This window comes from Podarcis erhardii, assembly GCF_964252035.2.
Source record: "Podarcis erhardii genome assembly, chromosome: 2".
In the NCBI taxonomy this organism is placed as follows: domain Eukaryota; kingdom Metazoa; phylum Chordata; class Lepidosauria; order Squamata; family Lacertidae; genus Podarcis; species Podarcis erhardii.
The window spans coordinates 98,107,358-98,131,384 of record NC_138498.1 but is presented as its reverse complement, the minus strand read 5'-3'; the positions used below and the strand labels follow the sequence as shown (position 1 = coordinate 98,131,384).

At 41.6% G+C, this 24,027-nt stretch overlaps 1 protein-coding gene and 1 long non-coding RNA gene across 20 annotated transcripts in view; one reads left to right on the top strand and one right to left on the bottom strand.

The window, feature by feature from the left end:
- The first annotated feature begins 1,549 nt into the window (after positions 1-1,549).
- Positions 1,550-21,838, top strand: LOC309337389. Its single transcript, XR_014154244.1, has 3 exons — positions 1,550-2,468; positions 2,861-3,059; positions 20,831-21,838. It is a non-coding gene; the product is annotated as an uncharacterized lncRNA (long non-coding RNA).
- FOXP1 (forkhead box P1) overlaps positions 18,705-24,027 on the bottom strand; it is a 553,244-nt gene continuing 547,921 nt past the window's right edge. For all 19 annotated transcript variants that reach the window (XM_081852731.1, XM_081852742.1, XM_081852740.1 and 16 more), the window contains one exon: positions 18,705-23,964. In XM_081852731.1, coding sequence (XP_081708857.1) covers positions 23,820-23,964 — 145 coding nt within the window. In that variant the 3' untranslated portion in view covers positions 18,705-23,819. The remainder of the gene's footprint in view (positions 23,965-24,027) is intronic.

Here is a 24,027-nt window from a genome sequence, read left to right as displayed (position 1 = left end):
TGCAAATGCTCAGGCCCATCTGTTAGGGTGAAACAGTGCCCACTCAGAATGAGGCACACATATCAGGAGGGAATAGGGGAATGTTAGTTACATAAAAGCATAGGTTGAAGAGGACACAGAATGAAATCAAGGAACCTTAAGAAACCTCTCCTTCCTTCCAGCTTCCTAGCGTTGTCAAATTAGGAACATAAATATCACCAATGGCTTCTTCAACACCTGCTCTAGATCTAGTTGCAAGTTCAGATCAGTTTGTATGAACTCTCTAAAGCAGGGGTAGGCAACCTAAGGCCTGTGGGCCGGTTGCGGCCCAATCGCCTTCTCAATCCGGCCCGCAGATGGTCTGGGAATCAGAAGAAGAAGAAGAAGAGTTTGGATTTGATATCCCGCTTTATCACTACCCGAAGGAGTCTCAAAGCGGCTAACATTCTCCTTTCCCTTCCTCCCCCACAACAAACACTCTGTGAGGTGAGTGGGGCTGAGAGACTTCAGAGAAGTGTGACTGGCCCAAGGTCACCCAGCAGCTGCATGTGGAGGAGCGGAGATGCAAACCCGGTTCCCCAGATTACGAGACTACTGCTCTTAACCACTACACCACACTGGCTCAGCTTTTTTTACACAAGTAGAATGTGTCCTTTTATTTAAAATGCATCTCTGGGCTATTTGTGGGGCATAAGGATTCATTCATTATAATTTTTTTCAAAATATAGTCTGGCCCACCACACCGTCTGAGGGATGGTGGACTGGCCCACGACTGAAAAAGGCTGCTGACCCCTGCTGTAAAATTATCCCCCCTTATTAAACAAGAGAGCTCTTTGCCATTTAGGCTTCACTTAGCCTGAACATGTAAGGAATTATGTATCCAACTTAACGGATGCACCAGAGTACATACACACACACACACCTTATCGGGGTGCAACATCATGTCTGATGCTGGGGTATATTGTTGTGTTTATAAAAGAAAACATCCCAAATTTATATGGTAGCAGTTCAGTCCTTGGCATGTCTACTCAGATGTAAATCCTACCCAATTAAATTAGATTTACTCCCAGGAAAGTGTGTATAGGATTGCCACCCAAGTTATACATAATTGGTTCAGTCTAGACTTGGTCATACTTAGAGTAAGATCACTGAAATCAATTGTTGTTAGCTGTGAGTCATTAACAATTTAAGTCCCTTGTAAATTTGGATCCAACCCTATATATTTAATGTTCTTGGGCTTGATAAGTATGCTTTCAAGTACAGTGGTACCTCGGGTTAAGTACTTAATTCGTTCCGGAGGTCCGTACTTAACCTGAAACTGTTCTTAACCTGAAGCACCACTTTAACTTATGGGGCCTCCTGCTGCTGCCACGCCGCCAGAGCACGATTTCTGTTCTCATCCTAAAGCAAGTTTTTAACCTGAAGCACTATTTCTGGGTTAGCGGAATCTGTAACCCGAAGCGTATGTAACCTGAAGCGTATGTAACCCGAGGTACCACTGTAAGCTTTGGCTTGATAAGTATGTGTTTTGCAATGACTTCAAAATATTCCCAAACTTTTCAGTTGATCCAGAGTGAGCTCAGCTCATGAGTAATGGCCTCCTGTTCACTAAAAGCCTGCAATACCAGAGAACCAAGAAAATAGGTGTGGCTAAAGAGCCTCGTGTGAGCGGCTGTTTTCACACTATACTTTTAAAAAAACATTTCCCCCTCAAAGGATTATGGGCACTGTAGTTTACCCCTCACAGTTACAATTGCCAGCAACTCTTAGCAAACTACCATGCCCAGAATTCTTTGAGGGCGAGCGGGCAGTGAAATATGCTTCAAATATGCTTTAAAGGTATACTGTGTACACAGCTAACAACAGAGAAACAAGGAACGTGAGAAAGACTTGGGGAAGGGCAGTAGTTCAGTGATGGAGCATATATAAGGCTGCTTGCTGTGTTCCTAAGCGTCAGAGCTTGTTGTAATCACTGTCTGATAAAATGGATCAAGAGAGAGGAGAATAAGAATCACCTCAGTTACACAAGGCACCATCTGCTTCATTCCCACAAAGGTGCTGTTCCTTCTCAAAGGGACCCTTGGGGGCTTGAAAAGAAAGAAGATACCAGGAACCGTGGGGAAATCAGAATCAACACTAGGAATGACTGCACACTTGTCTGTCGCCACACTGTAGTGACTGTATTAATTTTAGAGACGTTTCCTAACAAGAAACATGGGGATGGGAGTTGGGAGATGATCCCTAGGGCTGGGTGTGAGTGGGTGGAGCCTGCCTGGCTGAGAAGGTTCCAGAAGGAAACTAGCATTTGTTGTAAAGTTGCTTAATAAGCCCACTATGTTATCTCTTGCTTTAAGATATTGACCCTTAACTGGTGTTAAGGGTGTCAGAAATGGGGGCAGCTGAGAATTATGGGCAAGAAGGGCCTCACCCAAAAAACTGCAGCCAGGTCTCAGTCTAGCAACAGAAACACCAGCTTCTACAGCACTAAGGTAACTATGGAGCTTTTACAACCCCCATCCAGCCTGAAAATGCATGGGGATGTTGCAGAAAACGGGAGAAAATTCAGGAAAAGATTTGAACTCTGAGAGCCACAGGGACTGAAGGGAAACCAGATAAAATAAAAATATTACTGTTGCATTTGGTGGGAGAGTAAGCATCGAAGGTTTACTATAACTTCTGGTTTGCAGAAGGAGAAGACATGAAGTTCAGTGCAGTAATGTCAAAAATTGAGGAGTTTTGCTTATCCCCCACAAAGAGAGAATCTGATAGATTTACAGGCATTTAGAGAAGGGGCTAAAGTAAAGCATAATATGCTGCAGAGCTAAAAACCCTTGGGCCTTTGGGAGTCTCTGGTCAGAAACAGGATTATTTGTGGCTTTAGGGAGAACACAATATAAGAAAGGCTGCTGTGTGGAGAACATCTTGCACTTGAAAGCACTCTCGAGACATGTGGAACCACAGAGATGGTGAGGGCCCAAGCAGAAGAACTGAGGTCAGCTGTCCATGCCCTAAGCAAGCAGCCACAGGGACAGGAGATGCTAAATGAAAGAGTGCAGCAGCTTCTTAACAAAGCTCCTGAGGTGAGATATAGGCTTACTGTGGTCAGAAACAGTGCGCTGCGTCTGGGAAGGGCTGCTGCAAGCAAAACCACTTTGCAAAACATTGCTGGTCACAAGTGCTGAAACCCTGTTGTGCAGATGCAGCTGAAGATACATGTTTATCAGGGTGGGAATATTGCGTGTTTTAATGCTCCTATATATTGCCTCAGCTGGTTCCTAGCTCAGGTGCAATTCTGGTATCTCCACTGCAGGATGTGCCGTGTATATAATATGACAGGGTAAGAACACAAGAGCATAAAAAGAGCCCCTCCAAATTAAAGGTTTCTCTGGCCCAGCATTCTGTTCTTACAGGGATCACCCAGATGCTCAAGGAAAGCTCACAAACAGGACATGATCACAGCAGTGAAAGAGAACATGAAAGGAAACGAGGTTATTAATTGCAGCTGCAGAGCCTCTGTTAAGTGCAGGAGCTCTCCATTTCTTCTTTGGGGGCGGAGTGTCTTCAGATTGCAAGTCTAAGCCCATTCAGTTTAGAACAGGGCAGCCTATTTAACCAAGTAGTTTGTGAGAGAGGGTGGGGAAGGGAGCCTTGAAAAAATCTTGAGACTGTTCCAGTTCTGTTCCCATTTGCATTCTTAATTTGCTAACCTCAGGAATCCTGAAGGAGTAAATACGAAGAACTCAGATTTTGGGGGTGGTAAGAGAGGGGATCAGAACAGGGCAAAACTAATTACTGCCGCACCCTAACTTTTCAACACAAATGTTTACCGCTAAGCATGACATTTGTATTTCAGCTCATCTAAACTAGGAATCATTTCCATCAGCGGAGCCGGGGGGGGGGGAGCGTTCCTTGATCTGTGTGCTTGTGAGAGAAGGAGCAGCAGATGTTGAAGCAAAGCGCAAACACCCCTGCCAAGGCTTGCTAAGGATGGGAGTTTATCTAATGTGTAAACAACCACCTGCTGCAAATGAAAAATTGCTCCCCCAGCCACCTGATTAAGACAAACATAACGACGGAGTGAAGCTGAGAGGCAGCTTGATTGGTAATTTCATCAAGACTTCTGAACTGAACATTTATCTAGAAGCAGAACAGTGGGACACGCGCTTGGGAGTGGGAAAACCTTTCTCTCTCCCCCCCTTCCCCCGCTTTCCAACCTGCTTTTTCGCTCAAGGAATAGATTGGTGAAATGACATTTAAGAGACAAAACTTGGAAAGGATTTGAATAGTGAAAATAAACATAATGTTATGAGTTGGGGGGCGTGGAGTGCCAGACCCCTCTAATCCCTGGATCCAGGGGGTGTTAAAATCTAATCAAACCTTCTAATTCCTGGATCCAGCACAGGTTCGGTCACTGGAATAGCCTGGCCAGCCTAGTAATGGCTCACTAAAGATGAGATATTAAGGGAACAAAGGGAGTGGCTCTGTGCCAGAGGGGGAATGGGTGGGCTGCCCTCCCTCAATTGTCTCTTACTTAGGCAGGTAGCTGTGTTGTTCTGACGCAGTCGAAATAAATAAATTTGTCCAGTAGCACCTTAGAGACCAACTAAGTTTGTTCTGGGTATAAGCTTTCGTGTGCATGCACACTTCTTCAGAAGTGGTCTCTAAGGTGCTACTGGACAATTTGTTTTATTGTCTCTTACTTCGAAAGACAAAAGGTCAGAGTGGGAAGCTGAGTTGTGTGAGCTAGAAGCTGCATGCAAAAGCTGCAGGCCGGAAAGGCAGAGACAGAACCATACCTGATTTCCACTGGAATCCAAGGCTGTGGCTATGGGAGAAGCAATACCTCTTTGTGGGGTGTTAATGAATCCAAGTAAATGTGTGTGCGCGCACACAAACATTTTTAAAAAATCAAAAAACAGGTTATTAGAAGAGTCAAGAGGCCAAGACAATGATGAAACAAAACATGTTTCTGATGGTGAGATTCAGTAAGGGGTCAAAAACATCTATCTGGAGACTATCACAGCAGGGCCCAGGGGTTCAGTCCCTGAACTTATGGCAGCTTGCAGGGAACTTTACATGAAAGTTACCTCCATAGCATTGTTGTTGTTGTTCAGTCGTGTCTGACTCTTCGTGACCCCATGGACCAGAGCACGCCAGGCACTCCTGTCTTCCACTGCCTCCCGCAGTTTGGTCAGACTCATGCTGGTAGCTTCGAGAACACTGTCCAACCATCTCGTTCTTTGTCGTCCCCTTCTCCTTGTGCCCTCCATCTTTCCCAACACCAGGGTCTTTTCCAGGGAGTCTTCTCTTCTCATGAGGTGGCCAAAGTATTGGAGCCTCAGCTTCAGGATCTGTCCTTTCAGTGAGCACTCAGGGCTGATTTCCTTAAGAATGGATCGGTTTGATCTTCTTGCAGTCCATGGGACTCTCAAGAGTCTCCTCCAGCACCATAAGTCAAAAGCATCGGTTCTTCGGCGATCAGCCTTCTTTATGGTCCAACTCTCACTTCCATACATCGTTACTGGGAAAACCATGGCTTTAACTATATGGACCTTTGTCAGCAAGGTGATGTCTCTAGGTTTGTCATTGCCCTCCATAGCATTATGGATAGGCAATTTTCAGCACGATCTGCCACACATCTGGAGCACATCAGAATGCCCATTCATATCCAGACGTAGATGGGAACGCCCATTGTAGTGTGCAGCCTATTTATAATGACAGATTATTTCAATGTCTGTATGCACAACCGACTTTAAAATTAACACTTGTAGTTCCCAATACACGTGTAGATTTCTGCTTCCCTGCATAGTTCATGTTCTCTGGAGCAGGGTTTGGGTATGTAAATTGCTTTGCAGTGCCAATCCTGTGTAGGATTGTAACCCGTTTTTATAGATCACGAGCTGAACAGCAGGTTGAACTAAGACGTTCAAAGCTCAAATCCATTACTCTAACCACTGGACCTCAAAGAGCCTTGAACAGGTTTCTTTGAAGGGGTAATGATGGTTTCTGCCTCAAGCCCTTAGAGAGCTTGGCTCTCATACACCACAAATCCTGTAGAACATTTGTCAGTGCACTGCAAGTACAAGAAGTGAGAGCAAGGCCAGGGAACAGTAGGCAAATAAAGATCAATACCAGAATAACCAAGATCAATACAGCAAAACTCACTTTTTAATAATTTGCTCAAAAGTATGTGTTCTGTATGATTTGGCAGGCAAGAAAAGATGGGCTTTTGAGAACAGTTCTGCAACACAACCTCTGCCTGTGCTGTATATTTTGTTCAAACAATTGTCTGGATGTGGTAGTTCTCCGTTACATCTGCTGGACAAGGGATTTTGTCTTGCAAGCATAAAACCCCTATTTCAATGTGGGCATTTTGCTTATTTGTTTGCTATTTGTTTATTTAACAAAATATACTGCTTGATTGTGAAAAAAACCTCCATGCAGCTTATAAGTAATGTGAAAATTATCAATAAAAGGAGTTTAAAAAGAATATTTTTATTTTAAAAAAAACCCACAAAGCGTTTTAATTAAAATTAAAAAGAGATGTAAGATGTGTGCCTGGATAGGCTTGCCTAAACAAAAATGTTTTAAGCAGATGCCAAAAATAATACAGCACAGGAAACTGTCAGTAGGCCAGGGGTTCCAAAGTCTAGGTGCTGCTACACTAAACTAATGATGTCTTACATGGAGCGAGCACTGTGTGGCACCTGTAACACTGCCAGTCATGCAGATCAAAGAGGTCAAGTGGACACATATTGGGTAAATGGAACCCACAAGTAAACTGACCCCAAGCTGTTAAGGGCTTTGTATACCAACACTTTGAACTTGGCCTGGTAACAGTTTGCCAAATCATGCAGAGCTCTGAGCAGAGGTGTCGTATGCTGGCAGCGTCTTGCTCTTTTGCAGTAATCCAGTCTTGAAGTAGCCGGTGCCTGAACTATTGTGGTCAAGGTCCTCTGCTCCAGGAAAGGTCGTACCTGTCAAAGCTGGTAAATATTTAAGTACGGCACACTTATATTTGGTTGGGCCATAGTGATGGGAAGGTGGAAAACAAAGTTGAGAAGTGAAATAAAGCAACTGGAGATCATAGCTTCCTGCATTAGGGTTAGGATGTACGTAAAGTAGCAGTATACTCAGAGGAAATAAGGGATGGGAGACTGATCCAGAAAACCCCATAAGCCTCTGGGATATAGATACCAATGGAAATCAAATTTCTGCTGAACACAAAGCTTAGTGCATAAAAATTAATCAAGTACTACAATGACTCGCTTTATTCATAATACTTAATGGTCATGTAATAGGCATTTTTATTCAGCAGTTAAAGTTCATAAGTGCAGGTTTTACATGTAGAAAGGTATTATGCTGATGGTTTAATTACACACCTTTTTGCACACCAAAAGGAAATGGATTCTGCAGCTTTCATAATTAAAGAAGGACTTTGGAGGGGAAATGAACTTTACAGTAAGCAGCCTATCACCTGATTTTTATCATGTGTTTTTGTTTTGCGTCGAGCAATTCAAAACCTCATTCTACAAATGTTAAAGCCATAAACGGGAGCCAGGAAGCACCAGGGGGGTGGTTTGATTGTGATAGCCATTCCAACTGTATTCTTAAGACTTTACAAAGCAACCATAAACGTGCAGCATGGGTCTCACGCATGATCAGATGATTCCCAAAGAATTATGTACATTAAGATTGGGCCTGCCTGTACTCTGAAAGTGGGTGGGCAAAAATGAGCTGGGGGGGGGGAATTAACTGGACATTTCATGCATAAGATCATTCCAATTAAAATATTAAGCAGCCTATATTATGGCAGGGCTACTCAGAGGTCTGGAAAATGTCCCACACTTCCACAGAAGGCTGAGAGGAAGCCTGTCTAATACCCCGGTCAGGGAACTAGAGAAGAATGGCATTGTCTCTCTAAAAACAAGGACAGAAGAGTAACAGGAAACTCCTGAGTCCACTCAGATACAACAAAGTCTAGTGCCACCTAGTGACTAGACTTTAGAATCACACTATCCACACATCTGTCCCATTTTATTTAAAGAAGCAACAAATAAACAGCCCTATTGAAACATATATTATTTCAAGATAGAATTAATCTCAGAAGCTTCCAAATAACTTGACCTGAGTGAGGGCTCATCTGGTTGGCATCTGTCTGCCTTTGGGAGACAGTGGGAGAGTGCACCTCCGAGGGTGAAGACAAACTGTTGGAGAGTTACAGTGCCTGCTGTGGCTGTGGAGAAATGTTTTGTTGTGCCTGGGGCAGATGAAGGTGTCCAGTTGTGCACCACAGTGTTTCATCTATTATGTGCCCATCAGAGTAATGACATTTTTGTCTGCCTTGCAAGATGGCTCAGGCAAGTTGGCTCAGTGTCTAGAATACAGAAGTTTACTGATACCATTGGGACATCCCTGCTTGTTATTGAAGCTACCTAATACTGAGTCATAAGGACGTGTGTGGCGCTGTGGTCTAAACCACTTGCCGATCGGAAGGGCGGCGGTTCGAATCCCCATGACGGGGTGACCTCCCGTTACTCAGTCCCTGCTCCTGCTAACCTAGTAGTTTGAAAGCACGTCAAGTGCAAGTAGATAAATAGGTACCACTCTGGCGGGAAGATAAACGGCGTTTCCGTGCGCTGCTCTGGTTACCCCAGAAGCGGCTTAGTCATGTTGGCCACAGGACCCGGAAAAACTGTCTGCGGACAAACGTCAGCTCCCTTGGCCAATAAAGCAAGATGAGTGCCGCAACCCCAGAGTCGTTTGCGACTGAACTTAACTGTCAGGGGTCCTTTACCTTTTTTTTTTTTTTTTTTTTTAATACTGAGTCGGGCCTTTGATTTATTTAGCACAATATAGCCTCCCAGTATGAACATACCCAGACGCTTAGATCTCCTTCTGAGACCCTTCTTCAGGTCACCCTCCGAGAATGGTGACAAGGGAGAGAGCTTCCTGTCTCTGGAATGCTCTCCCCAGTGAGGTACACTTAACACCTTCATTGACATTTTTTTGCTGCCATTCAAATACTTATATTTGCTCCAAAGCTTTTGACACTAAGGTAATATTTTGTTTCTAGTGTGCTGCCCAAGCTTCCTGTGACTATTACGGTGGTTGTTTTTTTCTGTTTTTATATGATATTTTTATATTTATGTTTTAAATTATTATGATAATTATTAATTGAGTTTCTATAACACCGGCCCGGTTTAAAAGGCCATAGGTCGTTTAATCATCCAAAGGCCTGAGAGAAGAAGAATGTTTTTGCCTGACCCCTAAATATATGTAACGAAGGCGCCAGGCAAGCTTTCCTGGGGAGAGCAGTCCACAAGTGGGGAGCCACCACAGAAAAGGCCCGTTTTGGGGTTGCTGCCCTCTGGGCCTCTTGTGGAGGAGGCACATGAAGAAGAAATGTGTTGTAAGTCACTTAGAGACCTCCAGGTAGCAAGAAACTAACAAGTCTATATAATAATAATAATTGCCCCCCCCCCGAGACCTCTTGGCAGGGTTGGTAGGAGGAATATGAGCTAAGAGTATGGAATCTGATCCTGGAGAATGACCAAGTGGCTTGGGAGCTGCAGATTGGAATTCTGCATGCTTAGAATCCAAGAACTGGATCCATAAGCAGAAGCCAGGATAGTAGTAGAATCATTATTATTATTATTATTATTATTATTATTATTATTATTTATTGTTATAATTTATTATTATTAACCAGGCCTTTTTCCATCTGGAACTTGCAGGAACTCAGTTTCAACACCTCTCAATCGTCCGCCATTGCCATTCTAAGAGAACAAGAGAGGTGTTCATGGTTTGTTCCGGTTAGCACTGCTTATAACTGGAGAGCTGCTATCACTTTTCATGTGAGAAAAGTTTTTGAGAACCATTGAGCCTGAGGATTCCCCAACCCTGGTAAACTTTGTTAGAAGTATTTTCCAATTTTTATTAGTGGTTTTATTGCAGTGCTTTATCTGCTCGTGTTAGTCGGAAAAATAGCTTTAAATATTGAAGTGGTAATTAATGAATCTTTTATGTTGCAAATCAAACATTTTCATCTAAGCAGTAGCAGAGAAAGAAAAGAGGATTTAAAATATAATTGTTTCTGTAGCTTCCCTTCCTGGGTTGAATGCTTTTTACCCTTTGTTATTTCATTGGCCTTTTTTTTTTTTTTTTTTTGCTTTATTTTATCTGTGGTGCACTACCTCTTATCACTAGGTATTTGTTGCTTTCCCTCTCCCTGCCCCCCCCCCCCCCGCCTGCCCTGGTTCAATATTTCTTACTCTGCCTTCGCCAGAGACATTCCTAAGTAGATGGAAAGTCTCTGAATGTGGAATTTTCGCATGAGTGCAAAATAATAAAAAGCATGTGTGTATTAAAAAGAGATCAGCTTAATGGGAAATGAGCATTGGGTTCCATTAATATTCTATTACAGTGAAAATCATATTTAATAAATTTTCTCCAGATTTTTTTTTTAAACTGTATTTTTCTCTGTTGCCCGCCAATCTAAAGAAAACATTGTACATGATACATTTGATTTATGTTGAGTAAATAACCTGCACCGCTCCGCTTAGGGGAGAAGGGAGAAAGTTTTTTTCAAAAAAAAAAAATTAGCATAGAAGTCTTCAAATGCATTCCAGACTATAATATGAGGTTAATTTCCACATGCAGAAGTGATGTGTTTTGTGAAGCAAAAGGGCCTTTTTATAAACAGTATTTTTGTTGGGAGTGTTGTTGGCTTTTTTAAAAAAAAGTATTTATGGGATCCAGCGTTATATGAAAAGAGCTGTGATTTATCCAGCGGAAGCGTGAAATTAATATGGCCCTGAAGTAATCACTCCCCACGTAATGTTATTGTTTTGGAATACCAGAGCATCATCTATTGTGTGAGCGTCCCATCCAACCAATTATGTGCCTGGTTTGTGCACATGTGCAGCTCCTCACAGAATACTGCCCCGCAGTAAAAAATGGCAGGAGTAAGATTGGCTTCCCACACAGTTAGGTAGCAACTTCACCTATCTGCAAGTGAGGGAGGTGGCCTGTGTATACCAGTGAGGGTGCAGCTTGGCAGGGACAGGGTGCAATGCATATGCATATCTGGATATGTATTCCCCATTAACCGTTGAGCTGCGTGGGTGCCAGGTTGTCTACAGGCAGAAATGTGCAGCCAGATACAAGCAAAGGGATGCGGGTGGCACTATGGGTTAAACCACAGAGCCTAGGACTTGCTGATCAGAAGGTCGGCGGTTTGAATCCTCGCGATGGGGTAAGCTCCCATTGCTCGGTCCCTGCTCCTGCCAACCTAGCAGTTCGAAAGCACATCAAAGTGCAAGTAGATAAATAGGTACCGCTCCGGCAGGAAGGTAAACGGTGTTTCCGTGTGCTGCTCTGGTTCGCCAGAAGTGGCTTAGTCCTGCTGGCCACATGACCTGGAAGCTGTATGCCGGCTCCCTCTACCAATAAAGCGAGACGAGCGCCGCAACCCCAGAGTCGGCCACAACTGGACCTTTACCTTTACCTATACAAGCAAAATGCCTTATGCCTTCAATATCACCCAGTCTAGATGTTACACTCACCACAGGGAGAAGCCTACACATTGCCCACAGCAGCTTAATCATTCTGTGCAAGTCATCATAGGAGCCAGAGCCGTTACTGTGAGCTTCATTGTCTGCAGTCCACAGCGGTGGCGTTTGCTGGCAACGGCTGAGAAACTCAAAGCATGATAGAGACATAGGAAGCAGCCATATACTGAATGAGACCATGGATCCAGCTAGCCTAGTACTACTGTCAACACTGGCTGATAGCGACTCCCCAATGCTTTTAGGCCTCCCTGGAGACGCCAGAGATTGAACCTGGGATCTTTTGCATGCACCCCTGAGCTACGACCCTTTTCCCTTGAGAAGCCACGACCAGTAAATGATATGGACAGCAGCAGGACAGGGTGCAACGCAACACAGGAGTGAAGTTCTTTAGAGCTAGTGTAATGTCTAGACCAGGGGCATCGAAAGTGGTGCCCTTGTGATGATGTGGTCCACAGTTCCCAGTAGTCCCAGCCAGTATGTCCTCTTGTCAAGGATGATGGGAGCTGCATTTGGAGGATACCGTATTGGCTACCCCAAGTCTGTTCATACTTGCTTGCATGCTCACTCACAGTTATGGATGTGCACACACAGCAGTAGCAACAACTCCCATGTTTTCCTCATGACAACCATTATGAAGTGATTTATTATTGCCATTTTAAAGATGGGGATCTGAGGCTTAGGGGGAAAAGAGACTCGCCCAAGTTAACATGGCAAGTCAGTGCTGCAACTAAGATTTCAAACTATACCCTGGTCTAAAAAGCAGTGTGAGGATGGCACCACTTGTTCTTTAAAGTCAAAGCTCTGTTTCTTTGGGCCTTTTCTAAGGAAACGGGTGCTTTGAGCCAGAGCAGCATTGTCTGTTAGCTTCCCTTGCCTTTTCTCATACATACAAAACGATTGACGCAGCCCTGATCATAAGCCACAGTAGCTGACCCTTGTTGTTCCCTGACCCTAATTAATATTAGACTCTCTGACATTTATGTATCAGAGCCAGAAGCTAAACAGGAAACAATTTATGTCACCTAAAGCTTTTTAACAAATCGATGCAACTATTTGTAATTGCTTGTTTCACAAGATTAAAAGTGCTTAGGCCTGATCTTCGCGCACCCGTTTTGTGGCCAACATGACCTGGGCTTCTGTTATAAAACAGGAGTGTTGGTGATCAGCACCTATTTCCATCAAGCAATCCATATTGCTAATATTTCTGGAATTTTAATGTAGTTACAATTTATAGCCAATCAAATGTGGCTACCTAAATTGCTGTTGCTAGTAGACAGTTTAACTGTCTTTATTAATTACAGTATAATTTAATGTTTGAGTACAGGCACTTGTGTTGGTCATTTTTACAGCTAAAGCAGTTATGTGCCTTATGACGAACCATTTTAGCATTTTCAATGGAAATTTGCTAAAATGATGAGTGATAAAACCATCAAACTCTGGTAAATAATGGTTATTGCTTTGAGTGGAATTAATCTTTGAAAGGACAGTTACCTTCAAATTAGCATTAGAACTTGAAGACAAAATGGTTTTCCGACTTCTGTGATTACATCCAAATAAACATGATTGCTGCATTATGCACACAGAGTCGGTATCGCCAGATGATTTTGCAAAAGTGTTCCTTGCCATTCAGACGTGTGTGGATGAATCCTTACATTTATGCTCATTTTACAATTTACAGTGTATATGTTTTGAATTTAAACAAAGGAATCTTAGGTGTGCTCTTGTGCTAAGGAACAAATCTTGCTTGCCACCACCACTCCCTAGATGACATAAAAGCTGTGCATTGTCCCTCAGCATCCCAGCTACAATAGTAAGATGATAACACTGATATACCTTTCAGGGTTATTGCATAAGTCAGTAAAATAATGCGCTTGAACTGCTTTTCAAAGCTCTAGAACTGTTATTTTGCATATAAACACACACGCAATGGGCTAATGTCAACCACTCAACATAATAATAAGTAGTAGTTGTGGTCACTTTCTTAGAATGCATTCCTTTGTGTTAAAGTAACATTTTAAAGTATTTAAGGAATCGAGCATTAATCTATGTAGGGCTGAAAGCTTTAAGCTTTGCACTGCAATCCAGTGCATACCTACCGAGAAGCAAGTCCCGGTCTTATCTATTTCGTTATGCCATTTCTAGACCACCCAAAGTCATCTGAGCGGTTCACAAAAATCAGTTAAAATGCACAAATACAATACAATGCAACCAATAAACACAGAACCAGCACAAGCATTACCAAAACAGCATAAAAGCAGACCAGGATGAAATTTATGAAAAACCCCACCCGCAAAAAGCAAAGAGAAAGCAATTTCACTTTATTATTTCATCAAAGAGCTAAAAGACTGATATACCATGCTTTTTTTTAATCAGTTGACATCCATAGTTATTTGGTGGGGGCTCCTAGGATTTTTTTTTTTTTTTTTAAAGTGTGAGGCTAATAATTATTTGCTTTTATTTTTGGATTATGATTTTTGCGGGGAGAGGTTTATTTTACGGGCTAGGTGTTTGAAGCCTTGAACATCTTGCTGCAGCTTTTGTTGTGCATTCTGAAATTTGCTTTTGGCCATTTTGAGAGGTAGCTTTAACGTGTCAGCTCTTTATACATATGGTCAGGTACAAAAAAAATGGTTTTTGTTTATTGCTTTCCGATATTAACGTAGTTGTTCAGATTCTGGCAGAAATCTATAGTACACGCTGGCGCTGATTTTAAAGAACAGAAAGTAGTTAATTATTTAGAGTAAAATGATATGGCTATTTGACACATATGGAGATAAATGAGATTGTAAAATAAAGAGCTTGTGAATAGGTTGGGGTTTGTGTCTGTCTGTTTCGGATGAGTAGTTTCAGTATAGCTGATTAACTTGGTTGTGTGTGAGGCCCAGGAACTTAGCATTATTTAATTTTGTGTTGGCCACGTGGGCCCTGATCCAGAGCAGTGTGCGTGTTCTGCTGCAACTTTGCATTTGCATTCTTTTGTACTCTTGCAACAGCTGGTTGCCATTGGTGTTAGCTTTGACATTGTTGGTCAAAGGAAAGACGAGCCTACAAACAGGTGTACATTGTCACAAGCTGATGCCTTTGAGGTCATGTTGATGATTAGGTTGATGTCATTCTCATGAGTTCTGGCAGGAGACAAACCACAAACCCCAGTTCTCATCTAACAGTAAACCAAACCATGGCTTCACTCATGATAGTGTAACAGCAGAGGGAGTGGTGAAGGAGCAAAGTGGCCACGATTTTCTAACAGTGCACCATTCATACTTATTAGGGTTAGTGTTACATGCATATCAATTGTTATGTTGGTCATGCTTTCAAAAACACCCAGTAAGGAATTTCTGTATCCTTTAACTGAGGCTTCCACCAATAGCATTTTGTCTTTGTTCAGGATCGTCTACCAATTCTAGTTTCTGACTCTTAAGCACTTCCATCTTTCTACTTGCTGCAGTGTTTCTTCATGCTGCTCATAGTATGTTTTCATAAGTTATTCTTCCGTAAGCACAGAAGAAGAAATGCACCGGACTGCATTTCAGTCTTTAGACCTGAATCGGAGCCTCACTTCAGTTTCCTGAAGGTTCAGATGTCTCCCCACTTAATGCCTATATAGCACTGGATGCCCTGTGCACCAGGGCAGCTGTCAAAGCAGGGAAGTGAAACCTGCACCCCATTTGGTATGTAGAGGGGGGAATCCAAATCCCCAGCAAAGACCCTGTTGCCCCAAGAGTTCTTGGTGAGGATTGGATATGCCCCCACCAGCTGTTTTTGAGGGAACACTCTTTATTTCCCCTCATTGTAAGTCAGTGCCGAGGGACCGGCTTTTGGAGTTGCTATCTTCTAATCCGTCTTCTGCACTGCTGTTGCATTATTTGCTTTCAGAAGTACATAAGATCCTGGCTAAGTTACACTGATGTTATCTCAGCACTAGCTGTAACAAGAGGAGTGTTCTTCCCAGTTGCTGCAACGTAAGGATTAAAGGGAGCTAAGTAAATAAATAAGAGTAGCAAATACTTAGATTTATGCTGTTCATCGCAGTACCGAAGTCAATGAAAACAGCATGGTGTTCCACAATAATGGTACTGCGATCTGGATATGTTAATTTAGTGCTTCGTTAGTTCGAAATTGTGTGTTGAGTCTTCAGGAGCAATCATTTATGATTTCATATAGCTCATTCCACATCATTTCAATTATGCAAAGGATCAACAAGCTAGTTGTGCATCCATTTCAGACAACGAAAAGCGAAGTTTTAGTCCCAAGGACATGGCTGAAATCTGCTGGAATTCAGTTAGTCCCTGGTTCACGTGCCCAGGCTTCTCGTATTCTCGGGTTCAACAGAACCACAGGGTGAGTTACTCAAGCCATTGTGGGCTTGAAAGGAGAAAGGCAGGAGAGTGGTGGTTTTTCTGTTAGAAAAAAGGGAGAACACCATGCGTGAGCTGAAGGGCAGCAGCCAATAGAGCTGTCATTCACCTGAACTAAGGTGTCAATATGTGTAATTAAACCATGTTTCTTAAAGGCATGACAGCCTCCACCAAGTCTTGCTTCTCAATGGGAACATAACCCTAGGTGAGTGCCGGGAACCCTCTGGAATCTCATGCACTGCTTGGCAGAGATGTAACAATATCCCAACCAAGATAGCTTTTGTTGAATGGAGAGGGCAATCACCAATGAAGCCCACCACTCCTCCCCGTCCAAGCCAATACTGCACAACTCTATGTCATGATGCAGAGCTGGCACAGATGACGTTATGGAGGGGGAAATAGTTTCTGTGAAAGTGGAACTGGTGGTGGCAAAAAGAGCTGGTTTTGTTGGTCCTCTGCCCCACTTCACACCTTCCCTTTCAGCCCACCTATAGATGCTGAAGAGAACGTATAAGCATGTATTCTACCAAAGGGGATTTCAGTTTACTTAGGAATATGCAAAGGTATGACAGGTCAGACTACTTGTCAGTCTAGCCCAGTATCATCTACTTTGGCAGCAACTTCCTGTGGGCTCACCTGCTCCTATTAACTGGAGGCACCAGAGACAGAACCTTGGGATCTTCAATGTGCCAAGCATGTGCTCTGCCTTGATGTTGTACCTGAGGCATAGGCAAACTCAGCCCTCCAGATGTTTTGGGACTACAACTCCCATCATCCCTGACCACTGGCCCTGTTACCTAGGGGTGATGGGAGTTGTAGTCCCAAAACATCTGGAGGGCAGAGTTTGCCTATGCCTGTTGTAGCTAAACCCAGGAGTGGAGAGCGTTGATAATGTAGCATTATGAACGCTGCAGGGTTATGGTCTTCTATAGACAAATTTACTTTACTCACTGTATTGCAACTGACAGGTGAAATAAATTGAGTATTTTCTCCCTAGATATACATAGTGTAAAATACACTATTTGTGAAAAAAGTTTAAATCTACTATAAGGAATGAAAGGAAGATAGATCTAGGACGGTTTCCCAGTATTATTGTAGCCATAAAGGTGCATTACCTATTAATTTCTGCTAATAACATTGCTGTTACATCAGCTGATGAAAAATCAATAATAGTTCAATACGCTATTGACATCAATTAACATAACTTTCCCCATCCATTTAATGTTATGATAGAGTATTTTTATAAAATCATTTCTACTAATTCAAGCATTTATCATTATATGCAAAAAGATTGCTTGATGAGAATATTATAGACGGTGCATGTTTTTGACATTAGCATTTTATTTGGATGACTAATCTTGCAGATGTGAAATTTTAATGAATTATTCATGAAAATGCTTTTCTCTGAAATTTTAGTTCCTGCTATTGCTAGTTATTAAGCACTTTTTTATTTTCCTTGATGTAGAAGATAAACATATGCTTACTCAAAGAGAGGTGGGAGGACTGTACTCCCTCCTTACAATTTGCCTATAGGGACAATGATGCTCTTTAAGAGTGGCCTAATGTATTGGCCATCGAGTTTTGCAAAGCATCTGTGTTTCTTAAGTGAAGGACTTATGCCAAAACCAATGGTACTGAAATCAATGGAACTGCTGTGAGCTCACAGCATGACTCTTCAACTTCATTAATCTGAATGGCCTGTGGGAAACTCGTAAGATGCACATAATCAGAAGATCAGATAAACAGGAGCGAAGGAGCTCTTTGTACAGAGTAACTCTTGACTTGGCATGTTGATAGTGACTTTGGATCCAAAAGCGTCCTTCTGCATGAAAGGGCATCTACTGGCGTTAGTGGAGGAGCATTGTGTGAGAAGTGAACCCAAATCCAGAGAGACTGGCTGCCGACCATGACTGGTTGCTGCTTTGAACCCAAGCTTGCTGGAGCTATGAGAGGGGCCACTCTTGAGATGTAATGTTCTCCTTTGAAGGTGTCAGGTGCAAATATGTGTAATCGTATTACTTAAAGACACTAGTCTCCACTGTGCCTCAATTTCCCAATGGAGAAACCACCCTGGTTAAGTGGCAAGACCCCTGGAATCTCTTTCTACCGCTTGGCAGAGATTAGGGTGTCTTGTAATAGTACCATGCTAATGCTGAAAAGTCCCACACCAAGGTTCATTCATATATATGGCCTAAGGTGTGTGTGTTTTTTGCCGTCACTTTGTTCTGGGCTTGCATGAATAACAGAAGTATTTGCCTTCACAACGTGACAATTTGGAAAAGCTTTACGAGTTAGCCAGTTGCACTTCAATTTTGTTTTACTGCATTTGTTTGTTCCTTTTTTACTCTTTCAGGGTAAATCCATAAATAGTTCCCAGGTTTTACTAGGGTAACAGCGGGTCTTTTAAGTAGGCAGCTTAGGATGGCACCGAGTTCATTGGGATTTGCACCAAGGAAAATGTGAAAAGGATCATGGTCTAAGTGATGGTTTTGATCGTATTTTCTCAGTAGGTGGGTACAGAGTCTGCATGGTTAGTGAAGTTTGGTTTTAAGGCAATGACTTGATTAAAAACTGGCACCTTCACCCACTGTATTCCTTCCCAACATGGAAACAAAAATTTAAAAAAATTGCCTGTGCCAGTGAAGGACAACACCTCCCATTAAAACTATGAATGGCTGGAAGGCTCCTGCTGATGAACTTCCAAGGGTACAAGTAGACATAGGTGTGGTATATTTGAGGGCAGCACCAGCATACGGGAAAAGCAAAAAACACATGGCCCATGGCAACAAATATCACCAGTGTGAACAACCAGCACTTTTATTGCATTAGAGAATGCTATAATGTCAGTAATAAGTACTGACTACACAACATTTTATTGTCTGCATCAACAGACATGGAATGATGGAATTACAGTTGATGTAAGGAATGAGTTTCTTGTATGCCTCAAAAACCAAACCAAAACAAAAAAAGGGAGATCTTGTTACTGGCAGCACATACACATGAAGAACCATGCTAACAGTCTGGACTGTACCATTTTCATCAAGGCTTTTGGGAAGGAGATATCCTGTTACTAACTCTGGGCCTGTTTAAAAACGTGGAACGGGTCTGCAAATGTAACTCTCAAGACTTTTAAGAATGATAAATTAGTTTTCCGCGACATCTAAAAAGTACGTTAAGCAAAAAAGATACCAAAACTTTCCAAAAGAGTTTAAAACACATTCTCCATGCTATAAGGAACGTAGCTTGTCAGCATTCTGAAAACTACAACAGTTCAAAATTATTTTTTAAAACTTTGATATATTTTTATATATATATTTATATATAAAATATCTAATGATCTGTATTATTCGTAGATTCATACCCCCTCCCCATCTCCTCCTTCTCCAACCCCTGATAAGCTAATCATGGGCGCTATGGCTGGGTTCTCCTAAAGGAGAATCAAACATTTTTATTTATTGTATTTCCTTACTGAAGTTTAACATAAGCCTTGATTCTTTCCCCCCACCATTTTCTTCTGCCCCTGGTCAAATGTAGAAATCCAGCAGGTTTTAAGCATTTGAACTGCGTTGTCCCAATCCAGAGAAGGGATGAGCTTTACACAAAAAGAGGGTTCTGGCTATGGAACTCTTTCTACTGTCGGTGCAAGAAGTTGCTAAGAGTACCCGCTGCATCCAGCCCTTAGGGGTACATGCAGGGTATTCATTTCCGTCTAGAGGTCTGCTAATGCAGCAGAAAGCTGCAGACACGTTGCTGCATTTGAGTCTATGTGGGGAGGAAGACTTTCCCCTCTTAAATCCCCGCCTCCTGCTCTGGAACAGGTGATCAGAGCTGACAGCTGAGCTCAGCTGGGGGAGGGAAGAGAGCTCAGTCAGTTCCATGGAGAGGTTTTTATTTTGTGTGTGTGTGTATGGATAAGGTAGGCTTCGACTCTCATTCCTGACAGTGGTTTACCTGTACTACTTTCATAATGTACGCTTTTCTTTTGAGAGAGAAAATAAAATAAAAACAGAGCATGTAACAAATTGTCTTTACATCTTGGCACCTTGTAAAGTATTTCTTTTTTTTTATACAAAAGTTCAATAATTTTTGACACTCTCCATTATTAATCACTACTTCACTGATAAAACTTTGAAAGTGTGACCTTGGAAATTCATCATGCAAAGTATTTACTGCAGGAGGAGAAAACATTTTTTTGAAACAACTTTTCCCCGCCCCTTAAGACAGCCAGAAATAGGCAGTGGTAGGGAAATAACAGAAGGGGCAGGGAAAGTATTTAAAATGAAAACAAAACAGCATAACAGCAACAACAGCAACAACAAAAAAAACCTGTACAAAAATGATTTGATCCATAACAGGGGGGGTGGTGGGTGTTGGGGTTGGGAATCATTTGTCATCTATGTTACATTTTAGAAGCCAGAAGGAGGGGGGGGGGGGAATCTGCCAAAGCCAAAACAAAGAGTTTGGGATTTTCTCCCACATGTCAGCAAATGTCATCCAATAGTCTTAAAGCAAGGATAACTAAATAAAATATATGTGCAGCATATTCTGCAATTCCATTACATACAGTAGGATTTTTTCCCCAAAGCATTTTTTAAAAGTATAGTTTATATAAAGCAGTTGCACAAAAAGCAAAGGGTGTTTTAACAGGTATGCATTTATTCCTTTTGAGGAATGATTTTTTTTTTATTAAAAAAGGACCTTCTCCCTCCCCCCCATTTCTTTCCCCTGCCGCCCCATCCCACCCACCAAAAGACAAAAAGGATCACAGAGACACATTGGGCTATATATGTACAACATAATAAACCCCACCCTATAGGAACAATTGTTATTATTGAAAGGGACACAGAATCAGAAATTTGTAAAAAATAGCAAAGTTTGCTTGATGTAAAGCCTGAGATTTTTCTCTTGGTTCTTCTGCAGGACAGTGATACCTGCAAGATACGGTAAGTCTAATTTTTTATTATTTCATTTTCTCTTTTATTATTTTGCTACAGTCTTTAGACTATGCATGCAAGACATATAACTAAGTGCAACTGAGTGAAATGTAGTTTTTTTTTTAAAAAAATTACTCATTCCCTAACAGTTTGAACTGAGGTATGCGTACTAACAGTTTCTCATGCTGTTATCTTTACTCGTCTAGCTACACATGCTGAGAATGAACTAATCTACCAGATTTTTATCCCCTTTTGGAATACCAAGCTAACCAGCAAAACCACTGTTTTGAAGCACAGGGATCGCTTCTTGTGATCCCCCCTGGCCATCTCCTGCACGCCATGGCGCTGCCTGAATACGGATTGTTTCCAAAATGTTTCAAATGACCACAGACTGCCCTCCTTTAAATTAAAACAAAATCAGAAAAGGGGGGTGGGTGGGAAGTTGTGTTTTTATATATTTCACTGTCAGTAAAGGATGCAGCAACTTGCATCCAGTTGAAGTTAATGGCAAAAATCTCCCATTGACTTGAATGGTACCAAAGTTTACAAGGGGACAGGAGTGTTATTCTGCGTGGAAGATGCTGACCAAATTTCAAAGGGGAAAAAAAACCCCAAACACAACAACAGTCACAATCACTCTAAGGTCCTGTGCACAGATTAAAGCAAATTAAACAGAAATTGCCTTGCAATTTGCTTTTAACAAAAGTGAATAGGATTTGCAAGGCCGGAGACCGAACAAAAGGTTAGAAAATAAAATTCTTGAGATACTATTATATGGTTCAGTTTAAGTTGCGAGAGTTCTTCTGAATATTACGTAAGCGTCTCCTTTGTTTTGCAGGAAAATTAGACTACTCTCCTGTTTTCTCAGGATGAAATGCTGTCCTTACATGCTCCCTTCACTTAATACTGTTCCATAGCTTTAGCCTTAAAAGGTCTTTCTTTACAGAAATACATTTGGTCCCTGTAAAGAAACAAAAAAATAATAAAAATAAAACGAAACAACAACAACTTTGGTTCAGCAATCTACTTGGTCTTCTAACTTAGACTCTAATAAAGGAGCAGTTTCCCTTCTCAGGTTAGCCATAGCCCGTATCTTGACATTTGCTTCTAAATTCTTTCACCTCCTTTGATCAACAATAAGAGGATATTTGGCTTCATAAGATAAAGCATATAACAGAGAACATAATTTACCTTTGTGTAATATCTTTGGTAATTTTAGGGGGAAAGGTACAAAAGTAGAATATAAATTAAAAAAAACCAGAAAGGCGTTTGAAATTAAAAAGCTATAGTCCGACATAAATAAGTGAGTTACGGAGAAGTGGCTGGAGAATGGAAAGTGTTTAGATGTGCAGTGATCAATGGGTACCAATGTTCTAACAGCAGCTGCCTGCCCGCATTTGCTTTGAAGAATGCTGCAACTTGCAACAGTGCTAATTCACCCACAGGTTTCAAGTTGTCAGTTTCTGATACTGGTTGGTGTAGTATTGTGTAATGTTCTTAACTGCAGTTTGCAGAGTTAAAATTATTAACACTTTACAACTAGTGGGCCTTCCCTAGAAATTGAATCCAAAACCTAAATTATATTTAAGCTGATGGATACCACCAGTCAATTCTCAAACTGTTTAATCTGTTTAACCACGTATAATGCTCCCATAATGCCCACTTTCGAACGTGAATTGAAAATACGTATAGGCAGATTGGTATTTTAGATCTTCTAGAAGCATTCAATGTCCCAGAAATTCAGGTTAAAAGGCTAAGAGCTTTCCACGATTATATTCATTTCTGACATAATAAAACCCTGTATGGTGTATGTTCAGTGTTTTTTGTGCTGTTAAAAGTTTGTGTTACTAAATATTTACCATTACTGCAAAAAAAGAAATGAAAGCCCAGAAACAAAACTCTGAACAATGATAACAACATACACTGCTCTGTGGAATGAATTTGCACCGCATCCTATATACTGTTTTGTGCTGGTTTGCCTTTCATTCTCAATTCTTGCAACTACCTTTCTTTCTGATCAAATATATCTTTGCACACGGTTACAGCAGCTTTTGAAACCTTTTTCTTTTTTGGGGGGGGGGGTGAGGAGTGGGAATATAGCCCAAACTGGAATGTTTTCCATAGCTAAAGAAAACATGATGGCATCTGAAGGAAACTGGAATGAATGGTAGAAAAAGAACTACAAACAATTCCAAGGACATTCAGCTTTGTATAATAAAAACACCTATTAACATTCATCACAAAAGTACAGAAAACATTTAAGCCTCAAAAGGCTCTGGCCAGTTGAGGCCTGAGGTCAGAACTTAAAATGGTGTAGGAGAAGTAGGGGGGAAATCAAAGTTATACACTAAAAAAATTGGGAGAATTTTCTTTTAACCCCTCTTCAGTACACACACACACACTTATGCACGCACACATGTAGATGCACGTGTGCACACACGCACACGACTTCCCCATCCCAAATGGAAGCAAAGAAAGAAAAAGTGAAGGCAGTGATAATCAACATGCGATACTGTGCAAATATTGTCCATTGGAATCCTCAAAATCTGGGCAAAGGCTTGATCTGCAATTATGTGTACATGCTCAGCTTGATGTCTTCGGTGTCCCAAATTGGAAGAATTGCAGTCCAAAGTCTGCTGCCAAATTGTGGATAAATGAATTGGTTGAACAAATTTACAACACTGATGTTGACTGTGAGAGGGAATCCCAAGTACCAAACAAGTCCATCCAATGCACAGAGTACAAATTCCTTTGTTTTGTTTTTTTCAACAAAAAGTAGAAAAATCAAAAATACTCCCAAATGGGATACTTGATGGCACTAAGAGTTAACGTACTTTATAGCTGTCAAAATGGACCAAGTGTTTCCTCCAGACTGTACAATAATGGGGAGAGATTTCACAGCTAATTTTAAAGTATATGGTTTTTTTTCCTCCCTCCCCGTGATCTTCATTTGCAGGATCACATCACAGACATATTCATTCAATGTCCTCATTTACATTTTCGTCTTCATAATCTCTGTCGTGGTCAAACTCTGGACTGTGATTGGCTGTTGTCACTAAGGACAGCGGGCCTTCATTTTCATCTGGATCTAATGGTTCTTCTTTAACATGCACCGGGTGCCTGTGAACGTAAGAAAAGGAAAGAGGAAATGTTGGTGAGCAATCAATTACTTTAAAAAAACAA